At 45.8% G+C, this 18,460-nt stretch overlaps 1 protein-coding gene across 2 annotated transcripts in view; it reads right to left on the bottom strand.

The window, feature by feature from the left end:
- Positions 1-18,460, bottom strand: part of LOC147672903 (E3 ubiquitin-protein ligase TRIM39-like) — a 222,392-nt gene that overhangs the window by 38,345 nt on the left and 165,587 nt on the right. Inside the window, exon 3 of one of the 2 annotated variants that reach the window (XM_086947932.1) lies at positions 6,021-6,251. The exons of the other annotated variant lie outside the window; for it this stretch is intronic. Coding sequence (XP_086804058.1) covers positions 6,021-6,251 — 231 coding nt within the window. The remainder of the gene's footprint in view (positions 1-6,020; positions 6,252-18,460) is intronic. 2 annotated transcript variants of the gene reach the window in all.

Raw genomic sequence — 18,460 nt, 5'->3', positions numbered from 1 at the left:
CTAATGCATGTGTGTTTCCAACTTAACACTGGGTCTGGTTAGACAGAGCCTTTAAGACTTCTACCACTTAGCTCTTAAAAACAAAGAACTTTGAAGTGTGCTAGTTCAGAGAAAAAGTATCATTCCAAACACTAGCACTAAAACTAATATTACTGGAGTAAAAATCCTGTTACTTTTTTTTTACAGAGTTTTATATAGCGCAAACTTGACCCGAATCGGGTATCAGAACGCTTTACATAGCATCAGTTACGTTACATGAGGACACACATTCATTTTTGTTAGGCATAGGGATATTAAGTGATTTGGCCAGAATCACAGGATGTTCAGCGTCATTGCCAAGACTCAAACCCAGTTCCCCAGATTCGAGGTCGACCACCCTAGCAGTTAGGCCAACTCCTTTCCCGTGGACAAATTTTGCCTGGTGTGCGGTCCTACTTTTTTAACCTAGTATAAACTTATTTTGACTTGTACTTATGTTTGTTGTCTATTTACTTACATACTATTGCACAACCTAATTTGTAGTGTCTGTGAAACTTGCCCTTTGTCTCGAATATTTGTCCTGAATTTTAACCCTCTGTCCTGAATTTGTGTCCTGAATTTTGACCCTTTGCCCTGAATTTTTACTCTCACCATCCTGAATTTACACCCATGCCAGCCGGTCTCCCTAGAATAAGGGCCCTACATCGCTGCAGCGTAGACTGAAAATATATCCTCTGGGGAGGGCGCTACGGTCTGCAACCGCTAATTGTATTAAGGAACACAAGTTCTCTTGGTTCGACAAGGGGTTGCGCCTTCCCAGTGAAGGCTGCCTAGAGTTGGAATAGGATACCGTCTGAATTGAGGCCTCGACAGATTTGTGGAAATTCAGGAAAGCCTTGAAGACCTGGCTGTTTCCTAAAAAATGGATGTCTGGAACACTGCACTGTCTTGCCGCCATATTCATGAAAATCGGCATTTGCGATTCTGAAATAGCGAAAAATAGCGAATCGCTATTCAGAAATCGCAAATCTGAATTCATGAAGAATTGCGATAAAAAAAAGCGATTCGCACGCGATCGCAAAATCCGATAGCGATCCGATTGAAATTGCGATTAATCGCAGATTAATCGCAATTTCGGCCTACCCGCGGCTGGACTGCGATCTCGCAAATAGCGATATCGCTATTAGCGATATCGCTATTTGCGAGATCGCAAACTCGCGAGATCGGGAAAATGGGAAGTCGCATTTCGAGCCCAGTGATGACATCACAACCAGGAAGCTGCCGGTTCCCAGCACCATTTTGCACATTGAGGCACAGAGACAGGGAGCACATAGGAGAGCTGCTGCACATCTTGGCTAGTAGAGTGATCCACAGAGCCACAACCCATACCATGGCTGAGGAAGCTGCACCTGGGACCAGCAGCTCGTCTGGGAGAAAGCGAAAGCTCAAATTCTCCGAGCAGGAGCTGGAGCACCTTATCGAGGGTGTTGTGGCTAACCACGACCAACTGTTCGGTGCCAATTCCAGGAGGGTCCCAGAAATGGAGAAGAGGCGCATATGGCAGGGGATAGCCTCAGCAGTAAACTCGGTGGGAGTGGCGGCCAGGTCCCTGGAAGAACTTAAAAAGCGGTGGTACGACCTCCGAGGCCGTGCCAAGGAGAAGGTGGCGGCGCGCCTTGGGGAGTCCTCGGGCACAGGAGGAGGAGGTCCGACGGTACCACCGAACATCGCCCTGGAGGACCAGGTTGAAAACACCCTGGAGAGGGAGGCCTGTGTGGGTTTCACTGCACTGGACTCATCCGGCCCCACACAAGACACCCAAGGTAAGTGGCATGCGACTGCGACCCTGCCCCCTATGGATGTCCATGACCAAATAGGCTCCCCCAATGTCCCATAGGCATGTCATAGTTGCACATCAAGGAATGTCCTGAAGCATTGTGGGAGATGTAGTCTGGCCACAATGTTGTAGTACCACAATGCAGCCAGTCAGGTCCCAATGCACACAAAGCCACTGCCATTCAGGGAATGTCACCCAGCATGCATGTAGCAACTGCACGTCTGCCAGATGCATACAACTAATGGTCCTCCACTTACCCCCACAGGTGGCGATACCAGTGACAGTGGCAGGCTGGTGATCGACGACAGCGTCCTGGAGGTGGAGGTGCCAACACCTACCTAGGCACCAGCCCCTTCCGCTGCAACTGCCCCACCAGCAACTACCACCAGCAGCGTCCCACCTGCAACTGCTGCAGCGCCCTCATCCGCTGCCATGGCAGCCCCCAGTGTGCCCCCTGCCACCGCTGCTCCTCCCAGAGCTGCAGCCAGGTCAGTCACTCCTGTGGCCCCTGCAGCGACTGCTACTGCCACACCAGCAGGCACACCCCCTGCGACGAGCACACCTGCAACACCGGTGGCCTTACCCCCAGCAGCTGGCGCCTCAACATCCGGGGCTGCGCCACTGTCCACTCAGCCCCCAGCCTCACAATCAGGCCAGCAGGGCAGGCGTGGCAGGTCACGCCAGCGCTCCGCAGCTGCTACCAGGCGGGCCAATGGTGATGGACTGGCGCGGCTCAGCATCGAGAGACGGATGCTGCGCATACACCAGCGCCAGGCACGGCAGCAGGGAGCAATTCAGCTCCAACTACACAACATTGGCCGCAACGTGGCATGTGTTGCTACCCACATTAAAGGCATGAGGGCCGACCTGGCCGGTGTGGGCGATGGAATGGCCCGCATTGCTGCAGCCGTGGAGGCCAACACCCGTGCCATGAATAGAATGTGCGGTAGGCAACGCCGGCACCACCGCCAACTGTTGACCCAGCTTGGCACCTACAGCAGGGCAAGCTATGTGTTGGCAAATGCCACATCCCTATTGGCGCGGCGCTGTCTGACACAGCAGCACACTGTCATCCAGTGCAGTGTGGACATGACGAGGGTGCTGGAGACCCTCACCACGGCTGTCGTGGCTCTTCACCCTCCACCTATTCCATCTGTTGTGGGGGGTGATGATGCGAGTGAGGGGGCGTCCAGCCTGAGCTCACAATCAGCCTCACAGGCCCCACTACCCACCCGCAGCACCAGGACCCCCCCATTGCCTGACGCCCCGGAGGAGGAAGCCCCTCAGAGGCGTTATGGAGGAACACGCTCTAGGCACACCTAGAGAACTGTAATCACCACTGGCACAGGCTGAGGCCAAGCCTGCCATGCACAGCAGTATGGCGTAATACTGTTTGTGGGACTAATTTGGCACAGACCCTTATATTTAATTTTGTGAATAGAACACGTACTTTTATGTTGAACTTTGGCACAGACCCTTATATTTCATTTTGTGAATAGAACACGTACTTTTATGTTGAACTTTGGCACAGACCCTTATATTTCATTTTGTGAATTGAACACGTACTTTTATTTTGAACTTTGGCACAGACCCTCATATATCATTTTGTGCATTTAACAAATACATTTATTTTCCAAAACACATTAGCGTTGTGTCATCATTACATTTTGCATGCATTGTTGATTTGTGGGGTGATGGCAGTGGTTGTACTAGAAACTGTTCACTGTGATGTGGTTGCGACGTCTGTGCCCTTCTGCTGGGTTCTCCCCTTGTGCATGGCGCGCATGTGCAGGTGGCCGGTTGTTCACTGCCAGAGATGTCAACAGGTATCCGGCGCTTGGTTGCAATGTTATGTAGTATTGCGCAGACAGCCACTATGCGGCAGCACTTTGCAGGACTGTAATACATGGCCCCACCTGTCTTGTGCAGTATGCGGAACCTGCTCTTGAGCAGGCCAAATGTCCTTTCTATGCAATTCCTTGTCCGTATGTGAGCAATATTGTAGCGCCGTTGCTGGGGTGTAGCAGGGTTGAGGTATGGGGTCAGGAGGTATTCACGGAGGGCGTAGCCACTGTCACCTGAATGAGAGGAGCAGATGGTGATTGCCTGTGCTGCGCTGTTACATCTTTGCAATGTGACATTTCAATCAAAGTGTACTTACCAAGTAGGTGTCCTTCCCCAAACTCTCCCCTGACCAGTCGTGTGTGGAGTCCGCTGTGCCGGAAAATGAAGGAGTCATGGGTACTCCCTGGGTACCGTGAGACGATGTCAGTGATGTATGTCTTGGCATTGCAGACCATCTGGATGTTGAGGGAGTGGTAGCACTTTCTATTGCGGAACATATACTCCATGCCAGCTGGTGGGCAGATGGCGACGTGGGTACAGTCTATACATCCGAGCACATGTGGAAAATGGGCTACATTGTAGAATTGTAGCTTTGTCATGTCCAATTCCTGTTGGCTGGCGGGGAATTTGATGTGACGGTGTAGCATGGCGTCAACAAAACTGTTGAGGCAGCGTGACATGGTGGGCTGGGATATTCCCCCAGCAGCCGCTACTACCCCCTGGAAGCTTCCGGAGGCCAGGAGGTGCAGGCTACACAATACCTGCACATGTGTAGGCACCGCATTGGTATGGTTTGTTGGGTGCTGCATCAGGGGGTCAAGGTCCTGTATTAGCTGCATTATCATTTCCCCATTCAGCCTGTATTTAGCATATATCTGCTCTCTGGTTTGGCCCAGCAAGGTGACCCGCTGGCGGAATATCCTGTCCTGGATCCTGCGTCTCCTCCGTGCTAATCGCTGTAGCCTGTGACGCCTCACCACCATGTACATTCCTGGCATTGTGGGACTCCTAATGCTGCTGCTGCTGATGGTCCTTATGTGTGATTGGTCAGGCCAGTACCTGTTGGTGATAGGACAACGGTTTTTTGAATTTTTTTTTCAATGGCTTTCATGGTTACCACCTGCTTTGAGTTGTCCTTATTTTGCGAGGTGCAAATAGCGATTTTTGGGTTTTTCGCTAATTGCGAATTTTCTTGAATGCCGATAGCGATTTTTTTTGCGAATTCGCTATTATTTTCGCAGATTCCGTGGTGTGTCGCTATTTCCGAATTGCTAATGCTCAGCGGCAGGGATTCTGCGATTATATTAGCGAATTCGCAAATATGTGTTTGCGAATTCGCTATTTTCTTGTTGAATGCCGATTACGGAAATTGCGCCCGCATTTGCGTTTTCGCAGCGATTGCGGGCGCAATTTCACTTCATGAATCAGGCTGCAGGTTCTTTTTTCCCCCATGTATGCAATTGCTGCTACAGTCCAGACTACCAGTCCGGTCACAGTGCGCTCTGTAAATAATATAAATAAATACATTTAAGACCTCGGGAACCGGAGCCTAATTACAGTTTGGATAAACAGCACTGACCCTGATTAAAAAGCATGAAACCAAAGTATGCAGCCATATTTCACAATGTGACCGTTCTACGAAAACCTTCTTTCTTCATCTATACAACCATGGTTTGTCGGTAAATGTAAATAAGGGGAGATGGGACAGTGCTAGCGGGACTGACCAAAACTGCACACACTGCAGTAATTATATGTAGAGTCTCAACCAGTCAATGAAAGTAACCAGTGCTCACTCTATTTATTTGAAAATTCCATCGATAATAGCATTATTAGTAATTTATCAAATGTGTTATTATGATATTTTAGTATAACATTTAAATGTATTTATATTTTGCACTGTTTTAAGGGTGTTCATTGTTGACCTCCATAGGAGATTTTTAGCAATAATCTATAACCACAATGAGGTCACGCGACACAGCACAGTGTGATATTCTGAATGAGGTCATGTGACACAGCACAGTGTGATATTCTGAATGAGGTCACGTGACACAGCACAGTTTGATATTCTGAATGGGATCGTTTGACGTAGTACAGCTGTTCTTTATACCATGTTGGGCTGTCCGTATACAAGTAGGCTCCTCTGTACTGAATCAGTCTGTACATTGCGTTGGCTGTCGATGCAGAAGGATTTGCCGTTAAACTTGTCTGTATATTTAGTTGGGTTGTCAGAATACAGGAGGCCAATGTAAATAAACCCTGTCTGTTGATCATACATGTTCTCCACTAACATTCAACGCCTCACACACCGTGTGAATGTATCTCTTCTGCACTGTCTTGTTTTTACCAAGCGGTGTCTCACCTTCAGGAGGTCCAGCGCTGATCCCTCACATTTCTTTTCCAGATCTGTTATCAGAGCATTAAGAGAAGTGATTTGATTGGACAGTTTGGAGATATTTGCATTTTCTACAGCAGTAATCCTCTTCTCCATCTCCTCCAGTCTCTGGTTCAGCGTCTGCTCTTTGTCTCTCAGGAGCTGGTGCAGCTTTTCAATCTCAGACTCAATTTTCTGCTTCTCAGCTCTCACCTTGTTCTGTCGGATCAACAAAATGATGGTTAGATTCTGGGAAGATTTCAATGAGCACCCCCATATGTAGAGTACAGGCGGGGGGGGTCGCAAGGCGGTCTGAGAGAAACCAACAAAACTAGGGCTGGTACCATATTTAGGGGCACAGGCAGTGCGAAGCTAAAGCTAAGCATGAAAACTGTGTTTTTGTAGCTGCACACTCTTGCTGCCTTCCCTTCTACTGTCTTAGTTCTCCACTCCCACCAACATTGTATAATACCCAAGCACACAGACCCCCCACTAAGGTGTGTACTACTGACCCACTTATCCCTCCACTGAGCTGGGCGCTGCCCATGGGTGCAGCCTTCCCCTGATGTGTGCACTGCACACCTACAGACCCTCTCTAGTCTGTGCATCGCCCACACTGCACCTGCTGCATAGAGTTGCTAATTGCCCACACACAACTCCCCGCTTAGCTCTGTACTATTCACCCACAACACCTCCCCCACTGAGCTCTGTGATGGTCATCCATACAGCACCCACTGAGCTGTGCGCGGCTCAAGCCCTCAGTTCCTCAGTCAATCTGCTCACTGAGGTCTGCACTGCTCACCCACACAGACCAGGTCTGAGCTGCGTACAGTCCATCCCCAAAGCACCCCACTGAGCTTTGCACTGCCCACCCAAACCTCCCTCTCACTGAGTGCACTGGAACTGATTGATCATATTAGTGGTAGTGCAAAGGACCTACATAAAATGAATGACTGTTTTACCTTTGATGGATGGAGCATCTAGTCTTGGATGAAAAGTATATTTTACGGAGGGGGGAGATGCTTGAAATAGTTCTGGCGGTCCTCCTGCCTGAAGTATTTCCAGGCAGGAGGACGGCCTTGTCCTTTCATTACTTTATATCCTCAACACACTAGAGAGAGTCCACTTCAGTGATGATTAAAATAAGAAATCTGATTATGGATCCCTTGAATCTGATGATAATGATACGTTTAAGAAAGATAATAGAAGTGATTAGACTAATGATATAATTGATTTGCAATCATAGTATTAGGCCGCACTTGAAGTCCCGATCTGCTACCTTTCTCACCTACTTAAAGACTGTGAGCTGAACTGCAAAGGCTCATAAAACGTCTTACATTGAAACTCATCCACACATAATGCAGACACCCTAAAATCTGAATACAAGACCATTTGAGATTCAGACCCATCATAGAAACGCAGAGAGCCTCTGTAATTTATGGAGTGAGAACAGAACCCACTGCTTTGCTCAGTACGTTTTCTTCGTTAGTTCTGTCCATTGGTCCAAGAACACACTTGGTGACGAGCTGTCACTAAGATATCCAATCACCTTTGCTCAAGCAATTAATTCAACTCAACAAATAACTGGTGCTGTACAAACATTTGTGCAAGTGCGTCTCTCTCATTCTCAGTTAGATCCTAAGGTTCTTAAAGACTCAAATGAGTCATTTACCTTCCAAGGAGATGTGTATTATCAACAAGAGTCTCTAATCCTTCCTACCAAGGAACTTGTAATGACACTGCCACAGCCTGCCGTAGAGTACCTACAGCCGCTCTCCTGTTAGCACTGAGATCCTCCTTGTGGCCAAACGTAAATAAGTATATTGAGCAGTATTTTCTGGCTTGATGAACTTTGCACTCAAGGAGCATTATATTTAAGCCAGTCCCTCCTGGACCACGGCACAAGGTGCCACCTGCTTTTATTCTTACATCACCTCCTGCAGGAGGAAATCTATTTATTATGGTCATCATGGAGTCCTCATTTTTCTCCTCATAAAACCATACTATCCGCTCCCACCGCGGCTAAACTCTTTCTAACAAATTTGGGTTGATCACGTGGGCTTTAGGACAAAGACTATGGAATGTTAGAATCTGTTAGAAAAATTGAAAATGGTGAAACTGCTCAGAACTAGTATCATAACTAAGCTGCAGGAACGCTCAATGTCTCTGAACTTCATAAAACTTCCTGTGAAGAGCTTTCTTGACAAGAAGCTGAGGCAACACACAAGCAATAACTGGGATATTCTTTAGAACACCAAAGTTAGAGTAGCTACTGCCAAATCCCCTTGCATGGAGAAGATTCGACCAATCTGCCAGGATGGGTGACCTTGACCCTGCTTTGAAAGAGTGACCTGACTGATTACTGTGGAGACACACTGGAGATATCCTTGCATTGGAAAGAGACATCCCAGAAGAAAAGGGGATGCAAAGGATGCCAGACAACTTTAAACTCACACTGTAATACAAGACAAGGTCATTACCGCTGTACTACAGGTGAGGTCCGAGGTACCGGAAATATCTCCCTAGTGAACAACTGAGGTCCAGAGTGTCTTGGAACTCAACAAGCTTCCAGTTCTGCTGCGCGGTCTAACACAAAGAAGCACCTGAAGAACTGAAGAAGTTTTGGATACCATCGGTAGTAGGGAAGGAAGAAGTGACATGCGCTGGAAGAAGTTTGGCACCATCAGAAGACTTCTGCATCTGCACGGAGCGCTCACCCCTGGGACACAGATGGTGGGTAGATGCTTGCTTGGGTGCGGGTTTGAGATTGGACCCAAGAAGAATGCAAGCTTGGGGTCAGGATCTCCTTGACCACGAGCAGCTCAATCCCATCACAGCCTCCTCTTGAATGGTGCTGGCATTGCCACAGCTTGCTTAAGGTTGTGCTCATCACCACCCTTATCATGAATTGTACCCTCCCCATCGACTGGGCTGGGGCAAAGATTGCGGCATCACTGCCCAGTGAGTTATGCATGGCGTACAGTATACGGAATGAAACAGAACCCACTCAATAGAGACATCGGTCGTCGCTGCCGGCACGAAAGAACTTCACATACTTTTCCACCAAGGACAGAGATGCACCTCAACATTCCAGGACAGGGAAGATGCATGACTAGCTGGGGACTGAAACAGAATATTCAAAGTGAGTGCCACTAATTGAATGGCCCCAATAGTACCACTGAGAACCCCCATGGCAGAGCCCGGGGTCAATGTGACTTACAGCTTGAGATACCCTGTTAGGGGAGTCATGGGGAAGGCAGAGGGTAGAGGATCTCAACCATAGGTCTCTGCAAAGTGGGTCAAGCACAACCCCCAGCTCCAGGCCGTGCAGGTAACAGTGGTGGGGCCATCGAGGAACGATGCTGAGGGAAAATTAAATTAATAATTTTCCCTTGGCATCATCCCTCAAAATACCCCCTTACACAGCCCCACCTCTGTTACCTCACGGACCGTGGCTGACAACCCCATCACATTTGACACTCAGGGTAGCGAGAGTGAGCAGTCACAGGCCTCTCAGGACAGTAGTGTTGTTGTGTTTCTATCTAGGACCCTAATTCGATATTCTCGATTTATGCCCTTATATGGTTATAATAAATAATATCCTTATAAAGGCATAAGAATCATATCCATACTTAGTAATAGCCCATGCAGTCCAAATACGGCAAGGCTACTCCCCTAGACTCCTAGAAAGTACAACGTGTTCTTTAAACAAACCAAGCCTCCAGCAGCCGGGGAAATCCCCCTGCTTTTGTTTTGATTTGAACAAGAACTCCTGGAGTCCAGAAAGAACTGTTAGTTCTTAGTGACGTCTTATGTCCAACCTTACGTCAAACCCGGCACCTTTCAGGTATAAATATACCAACGTTGCCTTAAGCAAACACACGGTGGTTTGGAGCAGAGCGGCTATCTAGTTGCCCGAAAGCCCAGCTGATGCGAGAGCCCACAGAAGCTGCCACTCCCTTTTGACGCACTGAGAAAGACGCTGTCTTTTTCTCCAGCTGAGAAAATTCCAGCTCCGGGGTTTCCAGGCACCCTTGCAGGTTTCTGGGATATCGAGTACTGAGAGAGAGATAGCAGACCTCCTACATTCTATTACCAAGGTACGGAGCTGACTAAACCCTTAAGAGAATTCTTGATTCAGATTCTTGGCAAAAACCAACTTAACTTTAACTGCTACTTATTTACTCCTTCCCAGGTATTAGGCTTAGGTCAGGTACACCGGGGTAGGCATAGTTAGAAGCACCAGTTGATTATGTTAGTCAATGTTTTTATGTATGTATATATTTAATCCATTTTAAAGTATCATTTGGCTAAGAAACCATATCAATGCTTTTACAGCATTATTTCATAATACTACTTTTACTGTACGCACTTTACTTCATGTTAAGTATTGCAATTGTGGCAATTCATTTCTCTTGCATGAGAAAGAAGACTGCTCAATAAAGGACACCTTTTATTGAAAACGCCCATCTTTCTATTTCTCTGCACTCTGGTGAAACTAAGTATGCACAATTGACTGAGTGAAATAACCGTCTATTGTTTTCACACTCTTTATTCTGAGGGAGCAAAGTTGTCATGTTTATGCGGTTGTCAGAAGCTAATCCCTTCTAGTCTAAATCCGGAGAGTTAACTCTTTCCTAAACATTCAAGAAAGTTTCTAGTGACCTCTGAGCTAGCTGGCAAAACTAATTAAGTCTAATATAGTCAGTAGAGACCTAGATAACCTCAGTCCTACGTCTACACTGCTGTTTATATTATTCCAATGCGCAGAGCCTATTGGGAATATAGGAACTACACTACATGGCGCCCAACGTTTGGTAAGGCGATAATCTAACGCAAGACATTAGAGTATCTCAGTCGTGCTTTTCACACAGACCCCTTTTTCCCGTAAAAACTCCAAAAGACGTCTGGAGTGGGTAAAAGGTTAAAATCCACCAAACTTAGTAGGAAGAGATTCCTATGTATAGTTTTTGGTTCAGTCAACGTTGAAGGATACAGTGTTCCAAAATATTGTGCACCTAATCTTTGTTTCCTTGAAACTTGATCTGCAACAAAAACCTTTCAGTCAGTAAAATGCCGGAAGGCATGAGAAAGAGATGCTTTAGCGTCTCCACTGTTGTTAGATGACACAACTCTCCAACAGAATGACCCGAATGCTATAATCATTCTGGAAAATATAAGAAAAACTATAACTATTAAACTTATAGAAAATGGACTAACACCAAGAGGTGGTACAGTCATATTCGTGGTAGAGGCCCATGAATATCGGCAGACAGAGGTATTCTATTCATGGATAAACTTTCCAGCAGCAAACGCTGTAACACACGAATTCCACTATTACAAAATAGAGGAACCTCCGGATGAATACATTCCTTTCGAGGACGTTGAAATCCCACTAAATTACCAAGAGCACCTGCTCTGGTTTAAAGGCACCATAAAACATCAAAATCACATCACCAGGCTAGGTCCACTAGGTAGACCAGGAGCCACGTGGCCGGTTTTAGCCAGCTACACACCACATCCAGACATTGAAAAAATGTCAAGCAAAGAACTCTTAGTTAAACTAAAAGAATTAACAAAGGCATTTAGAGAGTTAGTTCAATTGGCAATGGACAATATAACATATCGTTACAACAAACGGGTAGCACGGAGTCAAAAAGAAACTAAGTAAAACCCTAATGGTGCCTCAAAGAAACAACAAACATAAACTGCTAATGTAAGGAAAGAAAACAACGATGGGACCACTCGGCTCTTTAGGAGAAAATTCCCATCAGTCACAATTCGATACCGCCCTTCATCATCTGGGAGTTATCACCATCAGAGACCAAAGGTACTCTCAGTGGACTGGTCAGGTGTTAAGACCTAATCTCACCTGTGTAAAACTATGATGAGGGGGAAAAACCTCAAAGAAAAGTAGTGTGGTGACTGAAAGCAGTGCTAGAACTAGTGAAGTGCAGTGTGCAGGGGTGAAAAATGTGAAATGTAAAATTAGGTAGGGAAGTGAAAAAGGGTAGTTTATTAGAGAATCACTTCGCTCCTAAAAGTAAAAACACGAGTGCGTGGGTGGTCTAAACAAATAACCACAGATGGAAAAAAGAGGTCGACATGTTTCTGCAGACTAACAAGATCAATATAGTATCCAGCAGCTTCTTCAGGACCAAGAACGCTACTGCTTAAAAGACATACACAAAACATATATCATAGGAAGACAACAGATATCACCTGTGATCCAGTGATTCTATCCTTCTCCTGGCTTGGATGTTAATTGTCATGACAGGTTGATCAAGAGGCACACAACAAGGGAAAAACAAAGTGCAGAAAAACAAATTATTATGGACAAAGTGCTGTGTTGAAAAACGTATGTAACTAACACAATTCACTGTCATATGTCAGGAAAGGACCAGAGTGTACCAACATGACCTGACAACACATGGTTATATACGCATGATTACTCACTCACCAATTAGGCAGGAGAGAAAATCCCACCTCACCTGGCATACAGCGCAGGTAAAACGGGGCACCGCTCTGAAAAGTAGCGAGAGAACATATATGAGAAAGGAAGCTCAGTAAAAATGAAGTGTCTCGATGTTCCAACACCAACTCAAGATCACACAAACATACTGCGAAGTATAGAAGGCAGCTTAACATGCCTTGATTAGTATCATTGTGCCGCAAATCGAGCGCTGACCTAATCTTACTTTTTTGCCATGCAAGGAAGTAACAGTGAGCAACAGGCAGCAAGTAAGAATGCAAATATGGCAATTAGTATCGGGACGCCTGCCCTGTTCGTGGCGGTAGAAGGCGGCAAGTAAAAGCGGCCCATGGGAAGGATCGTTTAAGTATCGGGACGCTTACCCTGTTCATGGCGGTAGCAAACGGCAAGTGAAAGAGGCCCATAGAGAGGAACAGTTAAGTATAGGGACGCTTACCCTGTTCGTGGCGGTAGCAAGCGGCAAGACAAAGCGGCCCATAGAAAGGATCGGTTGCGCCTACCTCTCCGTCGGTACCCCGGGCGTCCCTCTGGGCTGTCGTGGGAGGTACCGACGAGGCGTCCGACCCTTCCTTAAGTCTCCGCTTCCTCTCTCCGTCACGGGGCGCGGACCTGTGACATCATGACGCGCGCCCAAACACGCGGCTTCATGGGAGTTGAAGTTTTGTATAGCGCGATAGGAAAAGTAGTGCACAATGTCCATAGAAAAGCTCGTGGACCGATATTCAAGTTCATGGAACGATAGGAATGCCAGAACATACAAGTCCAGAGTCACTTGGAACACAGGAAGGGCAGCAAGGACAAAAAGAGAGATAATGTGCACACTGTCTAATGTATTGTTCAGAGACCTCTATTATGCCAAGCACATCCCTGAATGTTTGAATTGCTTACAGGCTCAAATGAGAGTGCGTGCCAGCTCTAATGAAGGGGAATTATTCATTCAGGGGTTGCAGTCAGAAGATGATACCTAAAATAGGCAGCCCCTTTTAAAATATTGTTGGTACAATTAAACAGCAGTACTAAGTTAGTATAGGATCATCAATTGAGTGACAACCAGGGGATGTCCTCATTAAGACCCTCTTTATCAGATTTGAGTTTGAAAACCCATCTCTGTTCCTTCTTAAATAGGAACCCGCTGATGTCTGTAATATGAGGTGGAATTGCAGGTTGTTCTATTACTGTCCATTTAAGTTCAGTAGATGAGTGGCCAGCTTCTATATAGTGCGCAGTCAGCCTGGTAGTTTGTTTATTGCATCTAATAGAGCTCCTATGTTCAGATATTCTTGTTTTAATCTTACGTGTGGTCATGCCCACATAACGCTTGCTACACGGGCAAGTGATCAAATAGATTACATTTTGGCTATTACAGTTGGTGAAGCGTCGCTGTTCCCACGGGCGACCTGTGCCAATATCAATGTGTGTAGATCTATTTGTCAGAGGGCATGCCACACAATTACCACAGGGGTGATGACCTGTGACTGCTGGCATATCCCAAAGTGTGCCAATTTCTCGTGGACAGTGTTTCGGTCTGGTATTGACCAGCTGATCTTTTATATTGCGTCCACGCTTGAATGCAAACAAAGGGGGAGGTAAGGTGGTTGTATCTCCACCAGTGTTTAATATTGCCCAGTGCTTTTTCACAATCTTTTGGATTTGATTTGACTTCGTGCTGAAAGTATTCACGCAAGTTATCCTATTGGATGCAGGCTTGGGGGGTAGTAGTTCAAGTAAGCCCTCTCTATTATTGTTTGCAGCACGTTTTTTAGAGGCTCTCACCAATTTGGTCGGATACCCCTTCTCAAGTAGCTGGTTCTCTAAAGTCTTAGAATGCTCTTCAAAAGCAACTTTCGTTGAGCAGTTACGTTGGACACGGAGAAATTGTCCGTAGGGCAAATTATTGACAAGTGCTTTAGGGTGAAAGCTCTCATAGTTCAACAGTGAATTTTTGGCTATAGGCTTGCAGTATATTTCTGTTTGCAAACCCATAAGGGTAGCCGTGATGAGCAAGTCAAGAAAAGATAACTGTTCCCTGTTGTATTCCATAGTGAATTTAAGGAAAGGATTCCTCGCATTGAGCCACTCATGAAATTTGTTGAGGTCATCCATTGAGCCGTGCCACACCACCAAAACGTCGTCAATGTATCGTTTCCAAAGACGCACGCTTTCAAGGAAAGGTTTGGTCACATTGAGCACATGTTGTTGCTCAAAACTGTGCACGTACAGATTAGCGAGACTAGGAGCAAAAACGCTGCCCATGCTAGTCCCGCTAATCTGTAGGTACACAGTATCCTCATACATGAAGAAGTTTTCCGTCATGGCTAATGTAGCCAGAGTCATGATCAATCTCACAGGTGTTATAGAGTTAAGATCCTGAGTGTCAAGTAGGGCCTCTATAACCTCCAGGGTTTCAGTTTGTGGGATGGAGGTGTAGAGACTCTCTACATCAAATGAGACCAACCAGTCTTGTGCTGTATCAAAAGTCACTTCTGGCAGCAGTCTAAGTACAGCCTTGGTATCTTTTAGATAAGTAGGCATTTTATTTACCAAGGGTTGTAAAAAACAGTCCACAAAGGTGGAAAGAGGTTCCAACAAGGAACCTATGCCAGATATTATGGGGCGCCCCACTGGTGGTCTCTGGGGTTTATGCACCTTGGGCAGAACATAAAAATAAGGCATCACTAGATTTTCTGCACATAGAAATTGTGCCTCCTTTGTCGTGACCCAACCCTCGGCCAGAGCTTCTTCAACAATGGTCCCAATGATGGTCGTCAATCTGGGAGTGGGGTCTGTGGTCAATTTGCGGTAGAATTTTTCGTCACCCAATTGTCGAAGGCATTCTTGACGATAGGTCTCAGTGTCTAAGATGACCGTGGCACCCCCTTTATCTGCCGGCTTAATTGTAATAGCTGAATTATTCGCTAAGCCGTTAAGGGCTGCTTGTTCTTTTTTACTTAGGTTGATAAAGGGTTTATGGTGCTGTTGTAGAAGCCCCTGTAGATCATGATTGACAGCTTCCTCAAATGCCATAACCTTTGCTGGTAGGCCTGTAGTGGTGGGATTAAATTTCGAAGGATTTCTCAGGCCTGTGTTGTCATCGACAGTTTCTCCAGTGTTCTCGAGTGTCTCTTTGTTTGCATAGAGAAAGTGCAGTCTGATTTTTCTGAAAAATCTGTTCATTTCGATATTGGTTAAGAAAGGATCAGTAGTGTTGGTAGAAACAAATCCGAGACCCTTGTTGAGAACTTGTACTTCAGTTTCATCAAGGATGTGGGAACTCAGATTTATTATGAGGGAGGGCCTGCTGATGTTCCCGGTGTTTCCTGAGGAATCCTCTTCCCATTCCTCAGATCCATTGTTTGGGGAGGCAAGTTCCATTGTACTTGACCCTGTTGCTGGGTTCTGCATCGGCCCCTCGGTCTCCCATGGCCATAGCCTAAAAAAGGCTGCTGTGGGTATTCTGAATAGAAGTTTTGGGGGCTGAAGGGACCTGCCGGAGGCGGATAAATAGGGGTGCCCCATGGTGATGGTTGCCACCATGGAGGTGGGACTGGTGGGCCATAGTTAGAGTTTTGCCCTCTCCAATTCCTTCTGTTGTACCCTCTGCCTCCCTTGGTGTTGTTAGTGGTGTTGGAGGTGTCAGAGTCAACTGATTCTGAGTCGGAACTGGATGTACCGTAGGTGGAACCTACTTTCCTACCCTTTTTATTGAAAACCACAGGTGTATAGTTTTCATGAGTATAAGGATAAACCTTATCCATTGCGAATTTCTCAAGATCTTTCTTACATTTCTCGAGTTTAGTGAACAGAATGGAGTCTTTAAACTCTTTGTTGGCTTTATTGCTCTCTTCTTGATGTTTGGCAAAGGTTTTTGTTGTGAGGGTTGTTTTAATTTGGCCCTCTAAGAGCTGGATCTCTATAAGAATTTTATCGGCCGCCTTCTTTGCTGTTTTTATTATAAGCACCAGCCAGTCCCTCGTGCACTTCCAGGCAATGAGGGACCAGTCACGCAAGAAATCTTTATCGTCAAGAAACAATCGTGGGGTGTTAGTGACAATGAGTCCACTCGGGGCCCCATTGCCTCGCAAATATTCTGCCATACAAATGCCATGTATACAGATACGTGACTGGCTTTTCTTCAAAATCAAGATCTTGGCCCACCCATCTTCGTTAGTGACAGGGGCAGGTGGTAACATGTCCAGTACACTTGGATTATCAGATAGTATGGACTGGATTTCGGTCTCATCAAATGCCAGTCCCGGGATAGTGGCCATGATTGTATGTGGTTAGCGTGGTCTACAAGCTGAGCCAGAAAAAGAAACACCTACAGTCCTACAATGCCCTTCTCATAAGTACAAGATCTATATAACTGACCTTGACATATAACATATCTCCAGAAATTGAAAGAAACAGATATAGCAGACCAACCATTTGAACTTGCCAGAATCATAGAAAAATCCTATAAAGAACTAGGTAGAGATAGTTTGGGTGGGGAACCAGTAAAACCCCAACTAACTGAAAAACTTGAAAAACATTTATTAAAAATAATCTAAATAATCCAAAAAAGAGTTGGGATGGTAATAAACAAACCACTCCCAGAGAAAAACGATTCCAGTCCAGAGGAAGGTCTCCGCAACGGAGAGAAAGATCTCCTGACCGAAGAAACGAGTCTCCCCAAAGGGAGCCCTCTGAGAAAAGATACAACCTTAGAAATAGGGATAATTTGAAAAAACCTGATACATATCAAGATATTGATACACGTCCCTTTTCAGACTTCCTCACAGAAGTCGGAAAGAAGAGGACGGTCAGAACACAAGGAAGAGCACATCAAGTCCAAAGACAAGGAACCTGCTCATCAAAGTAAAAAATTACAATTTCCAAGAAAGAAGGAAGCCAGCATTATAATTAAACATTCCGAGGATTCTGAGGACACAACTGAAAAACGGAGAGTGGACCCAGACAATGCTAGACAGTGCAGCAGAAGTGACCATAGCTCGCAAGATCCTGATGAATCTTCCGGAGACAGTGGACACGAATGAATACCGCAGATACCAAAGTTAGCAAACCTCATAAAATATACGAATTAACATTGCATATAGAGGGGGACAAGACTAGGAAAATAAGGGGTCTCTTTCGGGATAAACTTTTGAAAGGCTATGACATCCTGTTAGCTGAGAAAGACTGGCCACCAGAGTTTGTCAGGGAGTGCCCTCATGGCGAAGAAATGATTATGCCTGCCTTCTCAAATCATATTCCAATTCACAAAATATGCATTGGCAAGAAAATGGGCAGTGGCCCAAGCTCCTGCATTATATAAAAATCATGTAGGATGGGATGAGGATTCTCCTCCTCACAAAATCCTGTTAAAAAACCAGCCCACTGCACAAAGGCAGTACCCAGTTAAACAAGAAGCTAAAAAGCAAGTCAGGGAGATCTTAGATCAACTTGAATATCAGGGGATCTTAGATCAACTTGAATATCAGGGGGTGATTGAGACATGCACCTCACAAATGAACAATCCTTTGTTTCCTGTCTCCAATCCAAACGAGTCATATCGTCTAGCTTTGGACTACAGACACCTAAACTCCTGTTGCAAAACATTTGCAGTACAAAACTCACACAGTGCAGCACTAATGAATAACATCATGCGCAAAAAATACAAAACGACATTGGATATCTCTAATGGATTCTTTTGTCAAAACATAGAACCTGAAAGCAGGTATTTGACCGCGTTCTCAATAATGAGGTCTCAAAAACACTCTGTCGACTCCAAAAGGGAATAGCCCAGGATTATTCTCAGCAAGAGTAACAGAGTAACAACAAATATAAGATGATGAAGCATTATCTTATGTCGATGACATCTATCTCACAGATGATGACGTGGAGACTCACTTGAAAAGAGTGAACACCATAATACTTGGGTTTGCAGCTGAGGGTTACA

This window comes from Lissotriton vulgaris, unplaced genomic scaffold, assembly GCF_964263255.1.
Source record: "Lissotriton vulgaris unplaced genomic scaffold, aLisVul1.2 SCAFFOLD_1555, whole genome shotgun sequence".
NCBI classification, from domain to species: domain Eukaryota; kingdom Metazoa; phylum Chordata; class Amphibia; order Caudata; family Salamandridae; genus Lissotriton; species Lissotriton vulgaris.
This window is presented reverse-complemented; position numbering and strand designations above follow the sequence as displayed.